We start from the raw sequence: 18,375 nt of genomic DNA on the forward strand, positions 1-18,375 counted from the left end.
GGATCTTGTGGGTTGTGATCTGCGCTATTGGCTCAGCCTCTATCCACTTTGTGAAGTATTCTATGGCAACCACAAGGTACTTCATTTGTCGCACCACTAAAGGGAATGCCCCCAGAATATCGATCCCCCAAGTATGAAATGACCATGGGCTATAGATCGATCTAAGCTCTTCCGGTGACGCCTTGTGTCAGTCAGCATGTTGTTGACATTGCTTGCACTATTGTGCGTACCTCGTGCAGTCTTCCCTCATGGTTGGCCAATAATATCCTGCACGATTGGCCTTTGATGCGAGAGATCAACCACCGATGTGACTCCCGCATATCCCTTCATAGAGTTCTGTCATTATGCGCATGCACTGCTTGCCACTTACACATACCAAAATAGGGTGAGTAAACCCATGTCTGAACAATTCCCCGTCAATGAGGGTATATTTGCTTGAATTTTTCTTCATTTTTCTGGCCTCTGTGGGCTCTAGCGGGAGTATCCCATCTGCCAAGTAACGCTTGTAAGGCGTCATTCAGGTTTCTCCTTCTTCAACTAGGCAAACCTGCAACGACACTTCCCCTGAAACTGGGTATGTGCTTATCCTGGACCTTTTCAGTGTCTCATGAGTCAATGACCGATGACTCCTCTTCAGCCCTTCCGAAGTGCTAATTTGCTGGACTTTTGCTGAATCATATGTGGTGGTGGTTCGAGGTGTCTCAAAGTTTCCTGAATGACTATCCTCTGTCTGCCCCCTTGCCTGAACTGGCGAGCTTTGCTAGCAGGTCAACTCGGGCATTCTGCTCTCTAGGGACATGTACTAGCTCGAACACCACAATGTCTCCTTCAAAATCTAGACATATTCTAGATAAGCTGCCATCTGAGGGTCTTTGGCCTGGTACCCTCTTGTTACTTGTCTCGTGACTAACAAAGAGTCACTCTTCGCCAGCAGACTCTTCGCACCCATCTCCTTAGCTAGCAGCATTCCAGTGATCAAGGCCTCATACTCTGCTTGATTGTTACTGGCCTTGAAAGCGAACCGCAGGGCTTGCTCAATCAATAGCCCATTTGATCCTTCCAAGATGACGCCGACCCCACTACCTTGTTGGTTGGAGGAACCGTCCACAGAGAGGACCCACTTGAAATCTCCTCCTTCTTGGTGTGTGGCTGTCGAGGAGAGCTCTACCACAAAATCAGCATAAACCTGGCCCTTGATGGGTCTCCTACGTTCATATTGAACGTCAAACTCTGATAACTCCACCGCCCAACGCACCATTCGCCCTGCTACATCTGGGTTTTGTAAGACCTTGCGAATGGGAAGGTCTGTCATCACTATCAATGTAATTTGGAAGTAGTGGCGAAGTCTTCATGCTGAGAACACTACCGCTAGGGCCGCTTTCTCTATGGCCTGGTATCTCACCTCAGGCACTTGCAACACTTTGCTGACAAAGTAGATTGGCTTTTCACCTGGTCCTCCTCTTGCACAAGGATCGAATTGATCGCCCGATCTGTGACTGCGAAGTCCAGACGAAGTGGAGTACCTAGATGTGGCTTGCATAACACTGGTGGACTGGCCAGGTACTCCTTCAGCTTGAGGAACGCCTCTTCGCACTCCTTAGTCCATATGAACCTGTTATTCCTCTTCAAACACTGGAAGTACGGGTGTCCTTTGTCCCCTCCAACTGACACAAATCTGGACAGTGCGACCATCTGCCCCGTTAGCTACTGCACCTCCTTCACTGAGATCGGGCTCCTCATTGTTATGATCGCAACACACTTCTCAGGATTCGCCTCTATCCCACATTCAGTGAGTAGGAACCCTAAGAACTTGCCTGCTTCTACCCCGAACACACACTTCTCAGGGTTCAGCTTCAACCTATATTTACCTATTGTGGTGAATAGCTCTTCTAGATCTGTTACATGTTGATCCTTTACCTGGGAGGTGAGCACCATATCATCTACATACGCTTGGACATTTCGCCCTATCATGGGCGCAAGTACTCTGTCCACCAATTTCTGATAGGTGTCACCTGCATTCTTCAGCCCAAAGGGCATCATCTTGTAACAGTAACAAGACAGCTCTGTCATGAACGCTATCTTGCTCTCGTCCCTGGGGTGCATCTTGATCTGGTTGTAACCAGAGAAAGCATCCAGGAAACTAAGCAATTTGCAACCAGACGCACTATCTACCAAGGCATCGATGCTAGGTAGTGGGTAGGAGTCCTTCAGACAGGCCTTGTTGAGGTCTGTGAAGTCGACGCACATTTTGTACCTCTCATTAGCCTTCTTCACCAACACCATGTTCGCCAGCCACTCCGGGTACTGAATCTCCCTGATGTGGCCAACGCTCAACAACTTCTGCGTCTCTTATCTGATGACCTGATGCCTCTCTTCATTGAACTTTCTTCTTCTTTGCCGAATAGGTCGGACCTGTGGGTCCATGGTAAGACGGTGACACAGGAAATCGGGGTCTATGCCAGGCATGTCTGAGGAAGACCAGGCGAATGCGTCCAGGTGTCGTGCTATGACTTCGGCAATCTGGTCCTAGGTCTCTTGGCCTAAAGACTTGCCAAGCTTGAACATCTTCCCACCGATCTCCCTCTCCAAGAAGTCTTCAGCTGGTTCAGGCCGTCTTTCATGGGCGATCTCTGCGCAGGTGACCCCTTTTTCCCTTGGGGGTTGGGTGGTGACAGCGAACACTCCTCTCTTTGTCTTGAGATTATTCTCATAACACTTCTTAGCCTCATTCTGGTCAGATTTGATAGTGATCACCATCCCATCAAGGGAAGGCAACTTCATCTTCATGTGCCTTGTAGAGGCTATCGCTCCAATCCTGTTCAAAGCAGGTCTACCCAAAAGTATGTTATAAGCTGAGGGAGCGTTAACAACTAGGTACCTGATGTTCTCAGTGCGGGAAGTTGTGCCATCTGTGAAGGTCGTCCTCAGCTCTATGTGCCCGCGCACCTCTACCTGGTCTCCAGCGAAACCATACAAGTAGCCGGTGTAAGGCCTCAGCTGGTCTGGAGACAGCTACAGCTTATTGAAGGTCGACCAAAACATCACATCGACCGAGCTTCCTTGATCCACGAGTACGCGATAAACTCTTCTTCCCAGTATTACCACTGAGATCACCACTGGATCGTTGTCGTGTGGAACGACGTCCCGTAGATCTGACTTGGTGAAGACGAGGTCGACATCGGGAGTCTGATCTACCTCCTGTACCTCTACTGCCATCACCTCTACTGCTCCCTGAACAGTGTTGAAAACTGTTCGAACGATGTTATTTGTCCGTCTGGAAGACCAACGAACCAGGCCAACGCTGTGCCTGTCAGTGTGCTCATGAATAGCTAGCTTGCAATGCACAACATCAGAGCCTCCTGACAGCATCATGTGGGTGTGGAAGGCTGTGAGATGAGCCTTGGGGTCCTCTATACCTGTGAAGGTGGCTGGTATCACAACATCCATGATCACCTGAGAGAATGACATGGGGAGAGCCTTGGGTGGTATAGGCGGAGCTCGCTCATCCACCGCGCGTTCCCCTGCCTGCTGCAAACTCCTGCGCAGTTTTTTGTTACTTGCTTGTGACGCGGCTAGGTCGATCTGGATACGCTCCTGATCAACCCTAGACGCCTCTACCGTCTCCTGAAGGGTGAACACACAACACTCCTTGGCAACACAACAAAAAAAATACAGTAGGTTTAGAAAGGATTACACCTGATCACAATACAATCTGAATTGAATACAATTGCAATCCTATTCCACTCTCACTTGAATATCCAAACCTTGATGTGAATCTTGAAATCTTAAAATCAAATCTGTCAAACTGAATTTCTCAAAACTGTTTCTTACATGTTTAAAAACATAAACAAACCATTTATATTTTCCAAAGATTGGTCAAAGCATTTAATGAAAGAATGTATTCAGTTAGAAATTATTTAAAATAGATTCACCAAACAAAACTGAATTCTGTTAGGATTTTCAAGAAACAATCGGTTGAAATCACGAAACAACCAATTATTTTGATTTGGCAGTTAAGTTAACCAAACTAAACAACTTTCAACCTTTTTCAAAACTCCTAAGAGTAAAACAACCGGTTGTTTCGACAAAACAACAGGTTGTTTTTCACTTAGTTGGAAAAACACTTAATTTAAAAAAGGTTTTAATTCACATTAGTTTTAGATTCAACAAAGGAGTGGATCACACTTTAATCTACCCAGATCCCACCCAAACACATCAGCAACACCAACCTTTCATCAAACACCTTGGATTTGGATTTTTCAAAGCACTTGATCACTCTTGATCAACAATATCCCCCTATTTGATGAAGACAAATCCCTGGTTGCTTGTGTTGATCTTGACTGAATCTGAAACAGTACCTACAAAACAAAAACTATGCGATCCAGAGCATCTCTTATAGCATATTATGGTTACACAACAACTAGTTTTCTGCATAAACACAAAAGTAGGAAAACCAGCCAAAAACAATGCCAATACACACCAAACTGCATCACCATATCAAACCAGTATGCAACAGAAACTTAAATCAAAGTTATAGCAGGTTATAGCCATTTTTAAGACAACACATAAACCATATTCTCACCCTATTTGTCTTCACAAATAGACTTTAGGAAGAGATAAAAACATAATAGTTCAAAATAAAGCAATACTAGCATAGAAATTTAACAAAAACTTGACTTCAATCTTTTTTCCCATATTGTAGCTCAAAAAGTTGATTTTGAACAGCTTCAATCTGTTCATCCAGGGTCTGAAAACGTGTGTCCATGCTTTGAAACTTGTTGTCAAAGTTCTGAAAATTTTTAACACAAAGATCATGAAGATTTCTTTGATTTTCAGCAAAGTTGTCTAGCCTATTGACCATGAATCTCTCAAAAGGAGACATTGAGAGAATCCTATTTCCTTGATGTTCAACACTTGTTTCAGCACCTAAGTCAGCAACAGGTTGATCTTCATCTTGAACAATAACATCAACACCTTTAACAACTTCTTAATCTTCTTCATCATGTTCAGCATGAGCACCACTTGAGAAACCACAATGTTCACCATCCTTACTTACCCATTTTCCACCAATCTTGGTAAAACCCATCTTGCTTAGTGAACCATTATTCACTTCATGTGTTGATTTCACCAATTCAGATGTTTCTTCCTCAAGATTCACTTCAAAATAGTTTAAGAATTTAGAAATCAAGATAGCATAAGGATAATGATAGTCACTTAACCTCATAGATTTTTGCATGTGTTCCTTTATGATATGAATCCAATTTATCTTGACTGTGTTCATAATGCAATATATGTAGACAAGATCTTCCTCAGTGATAATAAAATGGTTGCTCCCTCTTGGTGTTAGAATCCAAGTGACAATGAGAGCCAACAACCTTTCATTCAACTTTAACCCTCCAACATAACAAGTTCTTACTTGTGCATGAGGATTCTTCAAACAACTTTTATAATACTGAATCTTGTTGAAATCTTCCACCACACCAATATTCCCTTTGTTGATTCTCAATCCAGCATACTTTAAGCCAGTCACAGCAGTCCATATCTCATGAGTAATCTCCATATCCACACCTTTGACATGAGAAACAAGATTGTTACCTTCAAACTTTAAATTGGTGTAGAAAATCCGAATAAGATCTGAATAGATGTTCCCTTTCATCTCCAAGAACCTCTTTAGCAGTTGTTCTTTGAGAAGATTTCTCACATCATCCAGCTTTTGACTCTTCAACCAACTAAAAGAGACAACTTTTGGATTGTTTATCACTTTTCTACTTGTTTCAAAGCGATATTTCTCAATCAGTTCATTGTCTCCTGAAAACCAGCCTTCAAGACGCCCTCCTGATCTTACAGCTCTGGTTTTAATCCTTATTGATGATGGAGGAGTGGAATCCATGATACCAGAATGAGAGAAAACAAAAAAAATAGAGGAAGATATGAGATGCAGCAAGAGATGTGTCAATGGGTTGTTTTTGTGTAGAAAAACAGTTGCACGGGGTTTTATAGCAAAATAGAAATCCTCTTTGACCCTTTGATTGCATTGGGTCAGTCTTCAAGAAAGAGAATCTGGTATAAGCTTTGCACAGAACCACGTCAGCCCTTACCACAAAATCACATGGTCAACACATGTGGATTTGACTAGTCATAAAGGCACTTTGAATTTCCAAGATATGAAATATATTCCTTTTATGACAAGAAGTAACTTCCTTCTTAACCAAATCAAACTTTCATGACTGCTTTATTGACTCAAAATTCCTTTAAAAATGAAATCTGTAAAAGATAGAATGCATAAAGAAATTAAATCAATTTTATGCAGTGTTGTCAGAGAAGAAACAATCAGAGCTGTAACTTTTGGTTGTGGTTAAGGATGTCAAATCCTTAGACTCAGAGATTGCAGTAACTTTTGGTTGCCAAGATCTATCAAGAGACTTTAGAATCTTGATGTTCAACTCTTCTTTGTCAAAGATTTTTCCAATACTCATTAGATGATTGACAATGTGAGTGAATCTCTTTTGTACTTCAGCAATTGACAATCAGAGCTCTTCCAAACAAAGAGGTTGTGGTTAAGGATGTCAAATCCTTGGACTCAGAGATTGCAGTAACTTTTGGTTGCCAAGATCTATCAAGACACTTTAGAATCTTGATGTTCAACTCTTCTTTGTCAAAGATTTTTCCAATACTCATTAGATGATTGACAATGTGAGTGAATCTCTTTTGTACTTCAGCAATTGATTCTCCTTTGAGTATTCTGAACATCTCATACTCTTGGATTAAAGTATGTTTCCTAGCCCTTTTCACATCATTTGTTCCTTCATGAGTGACCTCCAGAGTATCCCACATTTCCTTAGCTGATGCACATTGTGAGATCCTGAAAAATTCATCAGAGTTCAAAGCAGAGGTGATGATATTCTTGGCAATGCAATCAAATTTGGCCTTTTTATTTTCAGCATCAGTCCATTGGGACCAAGGTTTTTCAATAGAAGCACCTTCCTTTTCAAATTTAGGAATAAAATGGCCATTTTCAATTGCATCCCAAATTCCTTCATCAAGAGATTCAACAAAGATTTTCATTATAACCTTCCAAAACTGATAGTTCAAACCTCAAAACAAAGGTGGCCTGTTAATTGAGGCACCCTCCCCAAAAGGTAGTTTTTCAGCCATAGAAAAAAAGATTTAGGATCGAAAACTTGAGTAACTACAAGAACTTAGCTCTTGATGCCAAATGTTAGAATATATGACCTTAAACAAGAGGGGGGGGGTGAGTTGTTTATAAGAGGTTTTTGAAAACTTTTTCAGGTTTAATGAAATTATGTGTATAAATCCAAACCAGAAATCAAGTTAGCCAAGAACACAAACAATTATATAGCAATACACAAAAAAACAATCGGTTGTTTATACCAGTTTAAACTTAAAAACATAATTTAAAGCAGTTCAGGGTAAGAGAGAAACATAAATAGATTATACTGGTTCACTCTTAAGCCAACAGCTACATTCAGTCCCCAGAAATCACTGGGTAAACCACTAAGCAATCAAACCAGATTACAAAACACAACCCACCAAAGTAGTGACCTTGAACCCTTCAAGAAACACACTACCTTTGGCAAACCACACCAAGAGTATTGATCTTGAACACCTCAAGAACACACAACACTCCTTGGCAACACAACAACAGAAATACAGTAGGTTTAGAAAGGATTACACATGATCACGGTACAATCTGAATTGAATACAATTGCAATCCTATTCCACTCTCACTTGAATATCCAAAGCTTGATGTGAATCTTGAAATCTTAAAATCAAATCTATCAAAACTGAATTTCTCAAAAAAAATTCTTACATGTTGAAAACATAAACAAACCATTTATATTTTCCAAAGATTGGTCAAAGCATTTAATGAAAGAGTGTATTCAGTTAGAAATCATTTAAAATAGATTCACCAAACAAAACTGAATTCTGTTAGGATTTTCAAGAAACAATCGGTTGAAATCACGAAACAACCGATTGTTTTGATTTGACAGTTAAGTCAACAAAACTAAACAACTTTCAACCTTTTTCAAACTCCTAAGAGTAAAACAATCGGTTGATTCGACAAAACAACAGGTTGTTTTTCACTTAGTTGGAAAAACACTTAATTTGAAAAAGGTTTTAATTTACATTAGTTTTAGATTCAACAAAGGAGTGGATCACACTTTAATCTACCCAGATCCCACCCAAACACATCAGCAACACCAGCCTTTCATCAAACACCTTGGATTTGGATTCTTCAAAGCACTTGATCACTCTTGATCAACATAAAGAATACCAGAGCCTTGGTCAAAGAACTACAAGAAGATTGGAACTCAACTAACTTCAGTAGGGATAATTCATCATCATTTTTGGGCCAAGCTTTAGTTTAAATAATCGTATAGGACTCCACAGGCCATGTATTAGGCATAGTAGTGTAAAATAATTGAGCCTTGTATTTTGGGCAAAGAAGAATAGGACTTTGGGCCTTGTATTTGGGTTAGGGGTGGAATAGGGTTAGAATATGATAGCATAAACCATTTAGGTTTACATTTAGGCTTTATTAAGCCCAAGGTAAACCTAAACGTTAAAGAGGAGATGCACACAAAAGGAGGATGAAATTAACATGTGCTACACATGGGAGAAGGCATGATACTTCCTCAATGGAGAAGATTTGCACTAATGAAGAGGTGACACTTGTCAACCTCTCATTTCAGAGGATCAAGGCACATGGAAAGCATGAGCTCCACTTGACACATTCTCGTTGGCTCTTTTAGATCTAGGGTTGTAATTTGAATTTAAATTTTTGAATTTTGGCTCTCTTTTGGGTTGACCCTAGCACTATAAATAAGTGTGAAAGCCTCCAATAAAAATAAATTTGATTTAAGTAATGAAATGTTGTCTAAATGTTGAGACTCTTCTACTTATCAAAGTTCACTCTATGTTAGCACATCTAATTGTGATTAGCCTAGGCACCTCCAGAAGTTGGCCTCACCTCTTCTAGTCCTTCACTTCCACAGTTCATTTCAACATTACACGCAAATTCATACCTCATTCATCTTCCAAATCAGCTCCAACAATCCGCAACACAATGGAAACATAAAATCAAGCAAGGCTACAAAGTAGAATTGCATCAACTAGTCTCTATTTATAGAGTTCTAAATCCTTACAAATGGGTGGCCATTTTCTCTTCAACTTCTTCAATCATCAAGATTTCTTCCAGTCTTCATGGTCTAAGTATCTTCATTAAAGTTCCTCATGCCAATGTCCAATTCGAAAATGTTTGTATAAAAAGTCATGAAAAACTATTACACAATTTATGCAAAATTTAAGGTGAAAAGGACAATTTTTATTCCATTTTTGTTAAAACTCTAATTTTATACATAAAATACAAATCTAAACTAAGAACAAAAAACTAGAACAAACGAAACATCTAGGAGATGCAATTAGTCTAGAAAAATATGAGAAAAATGAGAGTTATCACTTCCCATGTGGACACAACACACTGTTGTAGTAAAAACTTTAGTATAATTTATAGGTGTTCCTTTCACAATATGGACGCAACCACATCCTTTGGTCTAACCTCTAGTACAATTTTCTATGAGTATGCCTCTCGCGTCAATTTGTACTCAATCAATTTTTTATACTAACACACCTCTCATACATTTGTGAACACAACTACACCTTTTTAGTCAAATCTCTTATGCGTTTTATCTACAAGTGCGCCTCTCACACCCTTATGAACTCAACCACACTCATATAGGTGAACATTTGACTCAATTTTTTGCATTAGCACAAACTTCACATCCATGGACAAAAATGCACCTTTGTGCAAAACCCTCTAAGGCAATTTTCTCTACAAGCGCACCTCTCACACCCAAGTTATTTTAGAAGGAAGGTGAACTAGATAAGGTAACAAATTTGACTACATAATTCATAAAGCTCTTCCTTATTAAACTTTACATAAGATATTTATATTTGTTCATATCTTAATGTTTATCTACATTTGTCACGTAAGAATACTTACAGATGATAAAATATAAAAAAAAAACATCTTTACTAATACACATGATAAAGTGCAACTAACTAATTTCACGTTTGACTTACTCAATTATAACTTGAATTTTAAAAATAGCTAAAATAATTTATTTTGGTATATTACAAAATTTATTTTGTTTTGTTCTAACAATTTGTCAACTTTTCTATGATTGGACATTTGACCTTTGTTTGTTTACCATTTAGCATTTTTAACTCAACTTCAAACCTTAAGAATCTCTACTTCAACTTCATGCCCATGTAAATATTTTCATTGACATGCATGAAAACATAGCTTGGTTATATGAATAGAGCATCGTTAAGTGGATTTCATGCCTTGAACCTCTCTAGCTTGACTCTACACCTTGAGCATTTGTAGCTCGAATCCATAGCTTGAGCAATTTTGGCTCAACCTCATGCCTTGAGCAATTTTTTATTGATAAGAATGAAAACATGTTTATCTCGACTTAACACATAAAACCCTTTTTAAAGAAAAACATGCCAAATACACAAGAAGGGATGGTTGAATTGTATAAATTTTGTAAAGTATTTAAACTTTTTGAAAATTTCGCACAAGTTAGATGATAGTTTTATATAATACATGATTTGTCAAAAACTTTTCTAAAACTTAGTTTGTAAAACTCTAATTTTTTAGTTAGTGCAAAGTGATAATATGCAATGAACAAAGAGATAAAGGAAAAAAAAATTATTTACACTTGGATTTTTATATAGCTTTGTCTAATATTGTAGACTATGTCTAGTTCTTAATGAACTGATTGAGTTCCACTATGTATATTAATGTTGCGAATATACAAAAAAATATTATTTGGAACACAACCACTCCTAGCTAAAATCCCGAAGTATTCTTCAGAATACAACCATTCCTAACCCACTGAGTATTGTTTGGAACACAATCACTCTTGGCTAAGACGGAGTATTATTTGGACAACAACCACTTATGGTTAAGACCTAAAGGTTTACAAAGAAAGTGATATAAAATATCACTATATAGATCATTAAAAGAGAGGTTTTATCTTACGATAGCTAAAATATTAGTTCACTCTTTTAAGTTGATCTTGAACACAAACATTGTTCTTCCTTATAACTATGAATGCTAAGAATAACTTTCGTCAACCTTCCTTATTCAAATAGATATTTTATATAGAGAGCTTGAGAAGAAAGTAGTTGTTGCACATCCTTTGTATTAGTTGTGAAGTTTCAAGACTTATTAAATGTTCTTGACTTAGCATTAATGTGTGTCTTCTTTGACAGCACCTCTAGATCATTACAAAGCTTCCAGGTCAAGGCATGTGACTCCTCTTAATCTTTTGAGAAAAGCACATGGTTTGACACAATTGACCGACTCCATAGCACTAATATCCACTTTTTCTAGAAAAGTTGATTGCATAAGGTAACTTTCAACATTCGAAAAGAATGAAGAAGTATGTAGACTCCGCAAACATAAAATAAGCATTTATTAAAGTTTAACATTTACTATAAAATATTTTGGGTTTACATCAATTAAACAAATTATACTTATTGTTTGTTCAAATAAAAATTTATCAAATAAAGGATGTATACACCACTTTACCTTTCTCAAATGAAGAAAAATGTAAACATTATTTGCATCTATTTAGCCACACAATTTGCATATATTAAGTTAGATTAAATACTTTACATATGACATATTCCAATACACATAGCATTATGTTTTATACACTGTATAAACTAAATAAATGGTATTACCTCACACCTGAACATCTATGATTGACCTCATCTCTTCATAATACTTATTTTCTTAATAGAAAAAAAAAAGTCTTTTATAATGTTTTATGTTATTTAAAAAATATTTAAGTTTAAGAAAAAAAAATAACAAACACTTGTAAGTTGCCCCAGTTTAAGGAAAGGGCGTTTTATACGCGGGAATAATAAAAAATTATTTCGTTTCTAATTTTCACTAAATAAATAGTAAAAAAGTAATACTTTTATTTCAACTTGTTTTTCATTTTTTTTTTCTTTTCGTTTCAGCAAAGAAACTTACTAGTGAGAAAATGGAAGAGAGAGAAATTGATGAAGATGAGTTTTGTATCTTCAATTTATAGAGTTGTTTCACTTCTATAGTGAGACATGAAAATGATTAAAAAATGACAAAGTCATGAATAGTTGAATTTACAGTCATAAGGTTGAGTCCATTCTTTTGGCATAATGGTAGAGATAACTGGGGTCGGTAATTAACTAATTGTAAAGGACAATTCCAACTTAATACAATAATTTATTTAATTTTAGTTTTTTTAAGAGCAATCTTTTTGGATATAATTTTATTTGAAACACGTTTAAATATCAAATATAAATAAATAAACGATTCATTTAGTCCCTCCATTAAATTTTATTTCATATTAGTTTTACAACTAAAATAAATAAATCTCTAAAGAATTTAAAATTTCATTTAAATTTCTATTTTTTTATTTTAATCTCTACACATGTGTTATTATTATCACCTGTAGACTACAAACCAAAATTTAAAAAAATAAATGAGTTGATTTAAAAAATTAGAAAAATGTATTAATAATCCGATTAAAAGTCACAAAACATGCAATAATAATTCAGTAATTAATAAAAGAATCTAAAGGGAGAAATAATTCAACATCCATGATTATTTTTTAAAACGTCAGAAAAAATAAAATTAGACACGCGCGCACACACCAAACTATACTATACACACTACAAAGAGACACTGAGCTTACTTTACTTTTACCCCATTCCTATGCAGCTTCATGGGATTGAACTGCAATCACCACTTAGCACCGTTCAAACACCCTCACAACTCTGCAACTTTCTCTGCAGATTCTCATTCCATCTCCCCTTTTGGGTGAACTAGCCGTCTCAATGAGGCTCTTCCAGTTTCCACTCTGCTCCTGAACTGGTATCCCTCACCTTCTCTCTCTCTCTCTCCTGTTTTTTTCTTTTGTTTTGGGTAACTGGGGTTCTGTGGAAACCTGAAAAATCTTTGCTTTATGTGTTTGATTGTTGAACTGAAGAGTGCCCTTGTTGAGATTTTTAGAGACTGAGCAGGGGATGCAACAAGGGCATGCTTTTTGTGCTCCAAGAACCTTGATTTGTCTGTTGGAGGAATAAACCTCGTGCTTTTCTTTTTTGTGGATGAAGTATGTTCTTGGACTTGAAACATGTTCTTTTGCTCTGTTTCGCTGCTTGAAACTCTATTTTTGTGTAATTGTTGCTGTTGGTCATCACGGTGTGTTGCTGAATTTAAAATTTCCATTTGCTCGAATCTAAGAGTTGGAAGGGATGAGGGTGCCAGATTATGTTCCCAATCCCATTTTATCATCCATGACTTGTGTGTGCTCCCGAATGTGAGAGTAATACTATTTATTTTACCATTCTTTTCTCAGGTTTTAAATGTTTTTATTTTTGTGGCTTGTTGATTGGTAAATGAGTTTGTTTTCTTATATTGAGTGGGAATAGCAAACTTCTGTTGATGTTTTTCATGGTAGTGTCTGTCACTCTTGTATGCTTTTCTGATTATGTGGTGTGGTTAAGTTTTATCCAAAGCAATATTAGTTTCGTCCATATTATTGAACGTAGAAATTATATATATAGTGTTATTTTTTGTTTTACCTTTTGTTAAATAAAACATCACTTCAGGTTAATTGAAAGATGGAGCGCTCCAGGCTAAACATGAGAGGCCGTTGCTCTGGTTCAACTCCCTCAGAAGAATCTGCTTTGGATCTTGAAAGAAACTGTTGCAGTCATTCTAATCTGCCTTCCCTTAGTCCACCAACGCTTCAACCCTTTGCTTCAGCTGGACAGCATTGTGAGAGCAGTGCTGCTTACTTCTCATGGCCAAGCCGCTTGAATGATGCTGCTGAAGAAAGAGCAAACTACTTTTTAAATCTACAAAAGGGGGTGCTGCCTGAAACCCCTGGTCGGTTGCCAAAGGGGCATCAGGCCACCACATTGCTTGAACTTATGACCATCAGGGCATTTCACAGCAAGATACTGCGTTGTTACAGCCTTGGAACAGCAATTGGTTTTCGCATACGACAAGGTGTATTAACAGATATTCCTGCCATTCTAGTGTTTGTTTCCAGGAAAGTTCACAAGCAATGGCTAAGTCCAATCCAGTGCCTACCTACTGCACTTGAGGTTCTCAAAGATTTTCAAATTGAACCTCCCTGATTCAAATTTGGAGTTTGAAATATTTATATATCATGAATAGCTGTTAAGTTGTTCTTTAAGGCCTACTGATGCTTTTAAAATCCATGTTTAATTTCTGAACTAGGGCCCTGGTGGAGTATGGTGTGATGTGGATGTGGTGGAGTTTTCTTATTTTGGTGCACCTGAGCCAGTTCCAAAAGAACAGCTGTACACAGAGATTGTAGATGACTTGCGTGGGGGTGATCCATGCATCGGTTCAGGATCTCAGGTGTTTCTGGGCTTTATTAGTTAATGTTTCCTATGGAAGGACCATTCCAGTTTACAAAAGATTAGCTGAGTCAATTACTATTGCATATATGTGATGATTAAAGGAGCACTTTTAGCCGTTCCATTTAGAAACCACAGTGTAACTACTATCCTTTAATTTTATCAAAGAACTTGCTTTGGTGGTTTGTTGCAGTCAGAGTCTTGTCTGCTTGAGTCTAGCTATGCAGTTTATGCTTGCAAATTCAACAAAGCATATTAAGTTTTATGAATGCTAACTTTAATCATATTCTAATTGGAACTGTCTTTTATTAATCTCATTATTTGACTTTCTCTGATCTATGGCCTGAATTAGCAATAAATTTTGGAAAACCAGAAATACGGACCTTGTGATTTTGTTGGTCTATGAAAGCAGTCATTTTAGATATTTGAAGAGTGAAAATAGTATGATCCTCAATCCCCTGTGATTTTCTATTTAATTTGTATGTCATACCCATATCCGATACTTACATATTGGTAAAGTATCCCAACCTTTGAAATACCAATTCTTCAGTGATATGTATATGTGAAGTCCAAGGATTTAAGCATTTTATGTAAATCCAGTACAACTATAGGAAACATGTATGTATAATGTAGAAACATACAAAGACCGCCCACCTCTTGATGAAACAAAATTAGAAATTGTTCTCTTTATGAATGGCTTCAAGAAAGCATTGAGATTGGTAGTACTATTCTTATATAATTTATGATGACAATGAGATTGGTAGTGAATCATAGGAAATAATTTATGATGACAATGATTTATAATTTACTTTAGTAATGTCTAAGTATGTTTTTAATTTGGATTTGCAGAATTGCAATTATATATTCGTAATGTCATATGAAATTTTATATATATTTTTAATATGAATGTTAGATGTACCATATCGTATATATTTTTAGAATAATTGTATTGTATCTGATGCATGCATTGTATCTTTTCATCATAGTTAGTTACAATATCTCATTCTTGCCAGGATCTATATTATGGTGTAGTAATTCAATGTGTATGATAAATTAAACTATTGAACTCTCAGTTGACCATCATCTATCTGATAACTCAAATTTGTGAAAGAAATTGTTAAATATTAAGCCATTTCTAGGCCTCCACAAAATTAGATTGTTCAAGATTGTTGCAAGACTTTCCTTCGCATATTTCATCTACCTTTTGTGTTGTTAAGTGAGCTGAATGTCAACATTCTAAGTCATCCATCATTATCATAAAATACCTCTCTTGTTATGCGATAACAGTTCACTTGATGTCTTCAGAAATTAATGCAGTTCATAGAAGCATCTCTAGTAGCAAATTTCTGTATGCTTCTCTTGATCAATATATTGGACCTCTAACCACTTACTTTCTTAAGTTCAGGTGGCAAACCAAGAGACATATGGAACTTTGGGTGCCATCGTGAAAAGCCAAACAGGCAGTCGACAAGTTGGTTTTCTCACAAACCGTCATGTAGCAGTTGATCTAGACTATCCAAATCAAAAGATGTTTCATCCTCTTCCACCCACTTTGGGGCCTGGGGTTTATCTTGGTGCAGTAGAGAGAGCAACTTCATTTATAACAGATGAGCTTTGGTACGGCATATTTGCTGGAATAAATCCAGGTAACATAGTTTTAGAATTCTGATTGATTTAATTGGTTTACTTACATTTTGTTCCCTGTGTATAGTCCACAGTCCTCAGTCATCATGATGTGTTTTTCTTGCAGAGACTTTTGTGAGAGCTGATGGTGCATTCATTCCTTTTGCTGATGACTTTGACATGTCCACTGTTACTACTTCAGTGAGGGGTGTTGGAGATATTGGTGATGTGAAAATAATTGACCTACAGGCTCCAATTAGTAGCCTTATTGGAAAACAAGTGGTGAAGGTTGGAAGAAGCTCCGGCTTGACTACAGGAGTTGTTTTGGCTTATGCCCTTGAGTACAATGATGAGAAAGGCATATGCTTTCTTACGGATCTTCTTGTTGTCGGTGAGAACCAACAAACTTTTGACCTTGAAGGAGACAGTGGAAGCCTCATCATGTTAAAAGGTGACAATGGTGAGAAACCACGGCCAATTGGGATAATATGGGGAGGAACTGCTAACAGGGGCCGCCTTAAGTTAAAAGTTGGGCAACCTCCTGAGAATTGGACTAGTGGGGTGGATCTAGGGCGACTTCTCAATCTACTTGAACTTGATTTGATAACAACTGATGAAGGACTTCAAGGTTTTTCATTCCTTTCCTAATTGTCTTGGATTCCTCTATTTGTTTTTTTTCTCTTTTAAATTTAGCATTCTCAAATATGGGATTAGAATTTACCTTAGGGTGCTTTATTCCCTCATGATATACCAAAGGGTAGTTCTATATAAATTGAGCTTAAAAGAAGTCCACAAAAACATCTGGTGTTGATGGTAATTTTAGTGGTGATAGAAGGGATATTGGTGACCTTAATAGGGTTAGTTTCTTTATTTGCATGTCTAAATCCAGCTACATAAATAATTTTCTTAAGACCGTTTACTATATTACTATGGCACTGCTTATTTACAATGAATATGGTGTTAAAATATGGACACAAACTCATGTAGGAATAATATGGAGACAGGTCTGAAAAGATTGTTCTTTATATTGATTAGGATTATTTTCTGCTGTTGTTTCTTGTAGTGGCAGTACAAGAACAAAGAGCTATGTCAGCCACAGTAATCGGCTCTACCGTTGGTGATTCTTCGCCTCCTGAAGGCATACTTACAAAAGAGAAAGCTGAAGACAAATATGAGCCACTTGGTCTTCAAATTCAGTCTATTCCCATAGGAGTTGCACCTAGCAGCCAAGATATGAAACCATCAATCATGGAGACTGAATTTAAATTAGAAGATGGAATCAAGGTTGGTCCCAGTATCGAACACCAGTTCATCCCGAGCTTCATCGGTCGGTCTCCGTTGCACAAGAACAGCATACATGACAGAACAGCAGCAGAGAACTTGTCTTCATTGAGGACTAACTGTGATGAAGATTTGTGTGTTTCACTGCAGCTTGGTGACAATGAGGCCAAGAGAAGGCGCTCTGAAGCCTCAACTAGTACTGAGGAGCCTCAGTGAAACAAGCATTATTTTCAATAGCCGCAAAAAAACTGACTTATAATTTTAATCACCCCGGAATGTGCTGTTTATGACTACTGTGGTACTGTGTTTATGCTTAGCTGCTCTGAAAATTGTCAATTATGTGACTATGGGCAATGATTTATGGTCTTGAAGGGCCATTTAGTTTCTGAAAATGCCTGAATTTCTGAACTAAAGTATGTCACTTTTCAATTAACGTGTGCATACTTTGCCAGTTAACTGCTACCACACATTCCATGCCACTCACAATTATTTATATACTGTGATGAACCGATGGCTTGAGTTGGATTTTTATCATGTGTTATTTCCCCTTTTCTGCATAATATAAAATTAGGATAATTTCAAAACAATTTCTTTTATTAGATTGGTTGTCAAAAGTGTTCTCACTGATAACTTGTTTCAAACCCAAGTTGCAATCTATTTTTCCAAGGGCGATTTCTTTCTGCACCTCCGTGAGGTTTCTTCCTACACCTCATTGTTCTAAAAATTTCAAAAATATTCATTCTAATTCAACTTTTGTATTCTAAATTGTATTTTGGATTATACAATATGAAAATACAAAAAATTGTATTGATTTACATTTTGGAATGTAAAATTTAGTATGTAAATTTTGTATTATAAAATATACAATACTAAAATAGTATGTAAATTTTGTATTATAGATTATACAATGTAAAAATTGATAGTTTGGATTGCACAATCTTAGAAAACAATTTTTTCAAATTTTATATTCTGAATTGGAGATTTATCTCTGAATTT

At 37.0% G+C, this 18,375-nt stretch overlaps 2 protein-coding genes across 2 annotated transcripts; one reads left to right on the top strand and one right to left on the bottom strand.

Annotated features, from left to right (window-relative positions):
• Positions 1-835: 835 nt before the first annotated feature.
• Positions 836-1,312, bottom strand: LOC137833913 (uncharacterized). Its single transcript, XM_068641980.1, has one exon. It carries the CDS (start codon positions 1,310-1,312, stop codon positions 836-838), a length of 477 nt encoding a protein of 158 aa, XP_068498081.1.
• An 11,409-nt stretch (positions 1,313-12,721) lies between these two features.
• LOC137835051 (protein NARROW LEAF 1) lies at positions 12,722-17,908 on the top strand. Its single transcript, XM_068643386.1, has 6 exons — positions 12,722-12,955; positions 13,696-14,196; positions 14,333-14,476; positions 15,881-16,121; positions 16,226-16,726; positions 17,162-17,908. The coding sequence occupies exons 2-6, from the start codon at positions 13,708-13,710 to the stop codon at positions 17,593-17,595; spliced, it is 1,809 nt and encodes a 602-aa protein (XP_068499487.1). The 5' UTR covers positions 12,722-12,955; positions 13,696-13,707; the 3' UTR covers positions 17,596-17,908.
• Positions 17,909-18,375: the final 467 nt, after the last annotated feature.

The sequence above is a fragment of the Phaseolus vulgaris genome, chromosome 5, assembly GCF_000499845.2.
Source record: "Phaseolus vulgaris cultivar G19833 chromosome 5, P. vulgaris v2.0, whole genome shotgun sequence".
Taxonomy (NCBI): domain Eukaryota; kingdom Viridiplantae; phylum Streptophyta; class Magnoliopsida; order Fabales; family Fabaceae; genus Phaseolus; species Phaseolus vulgaris.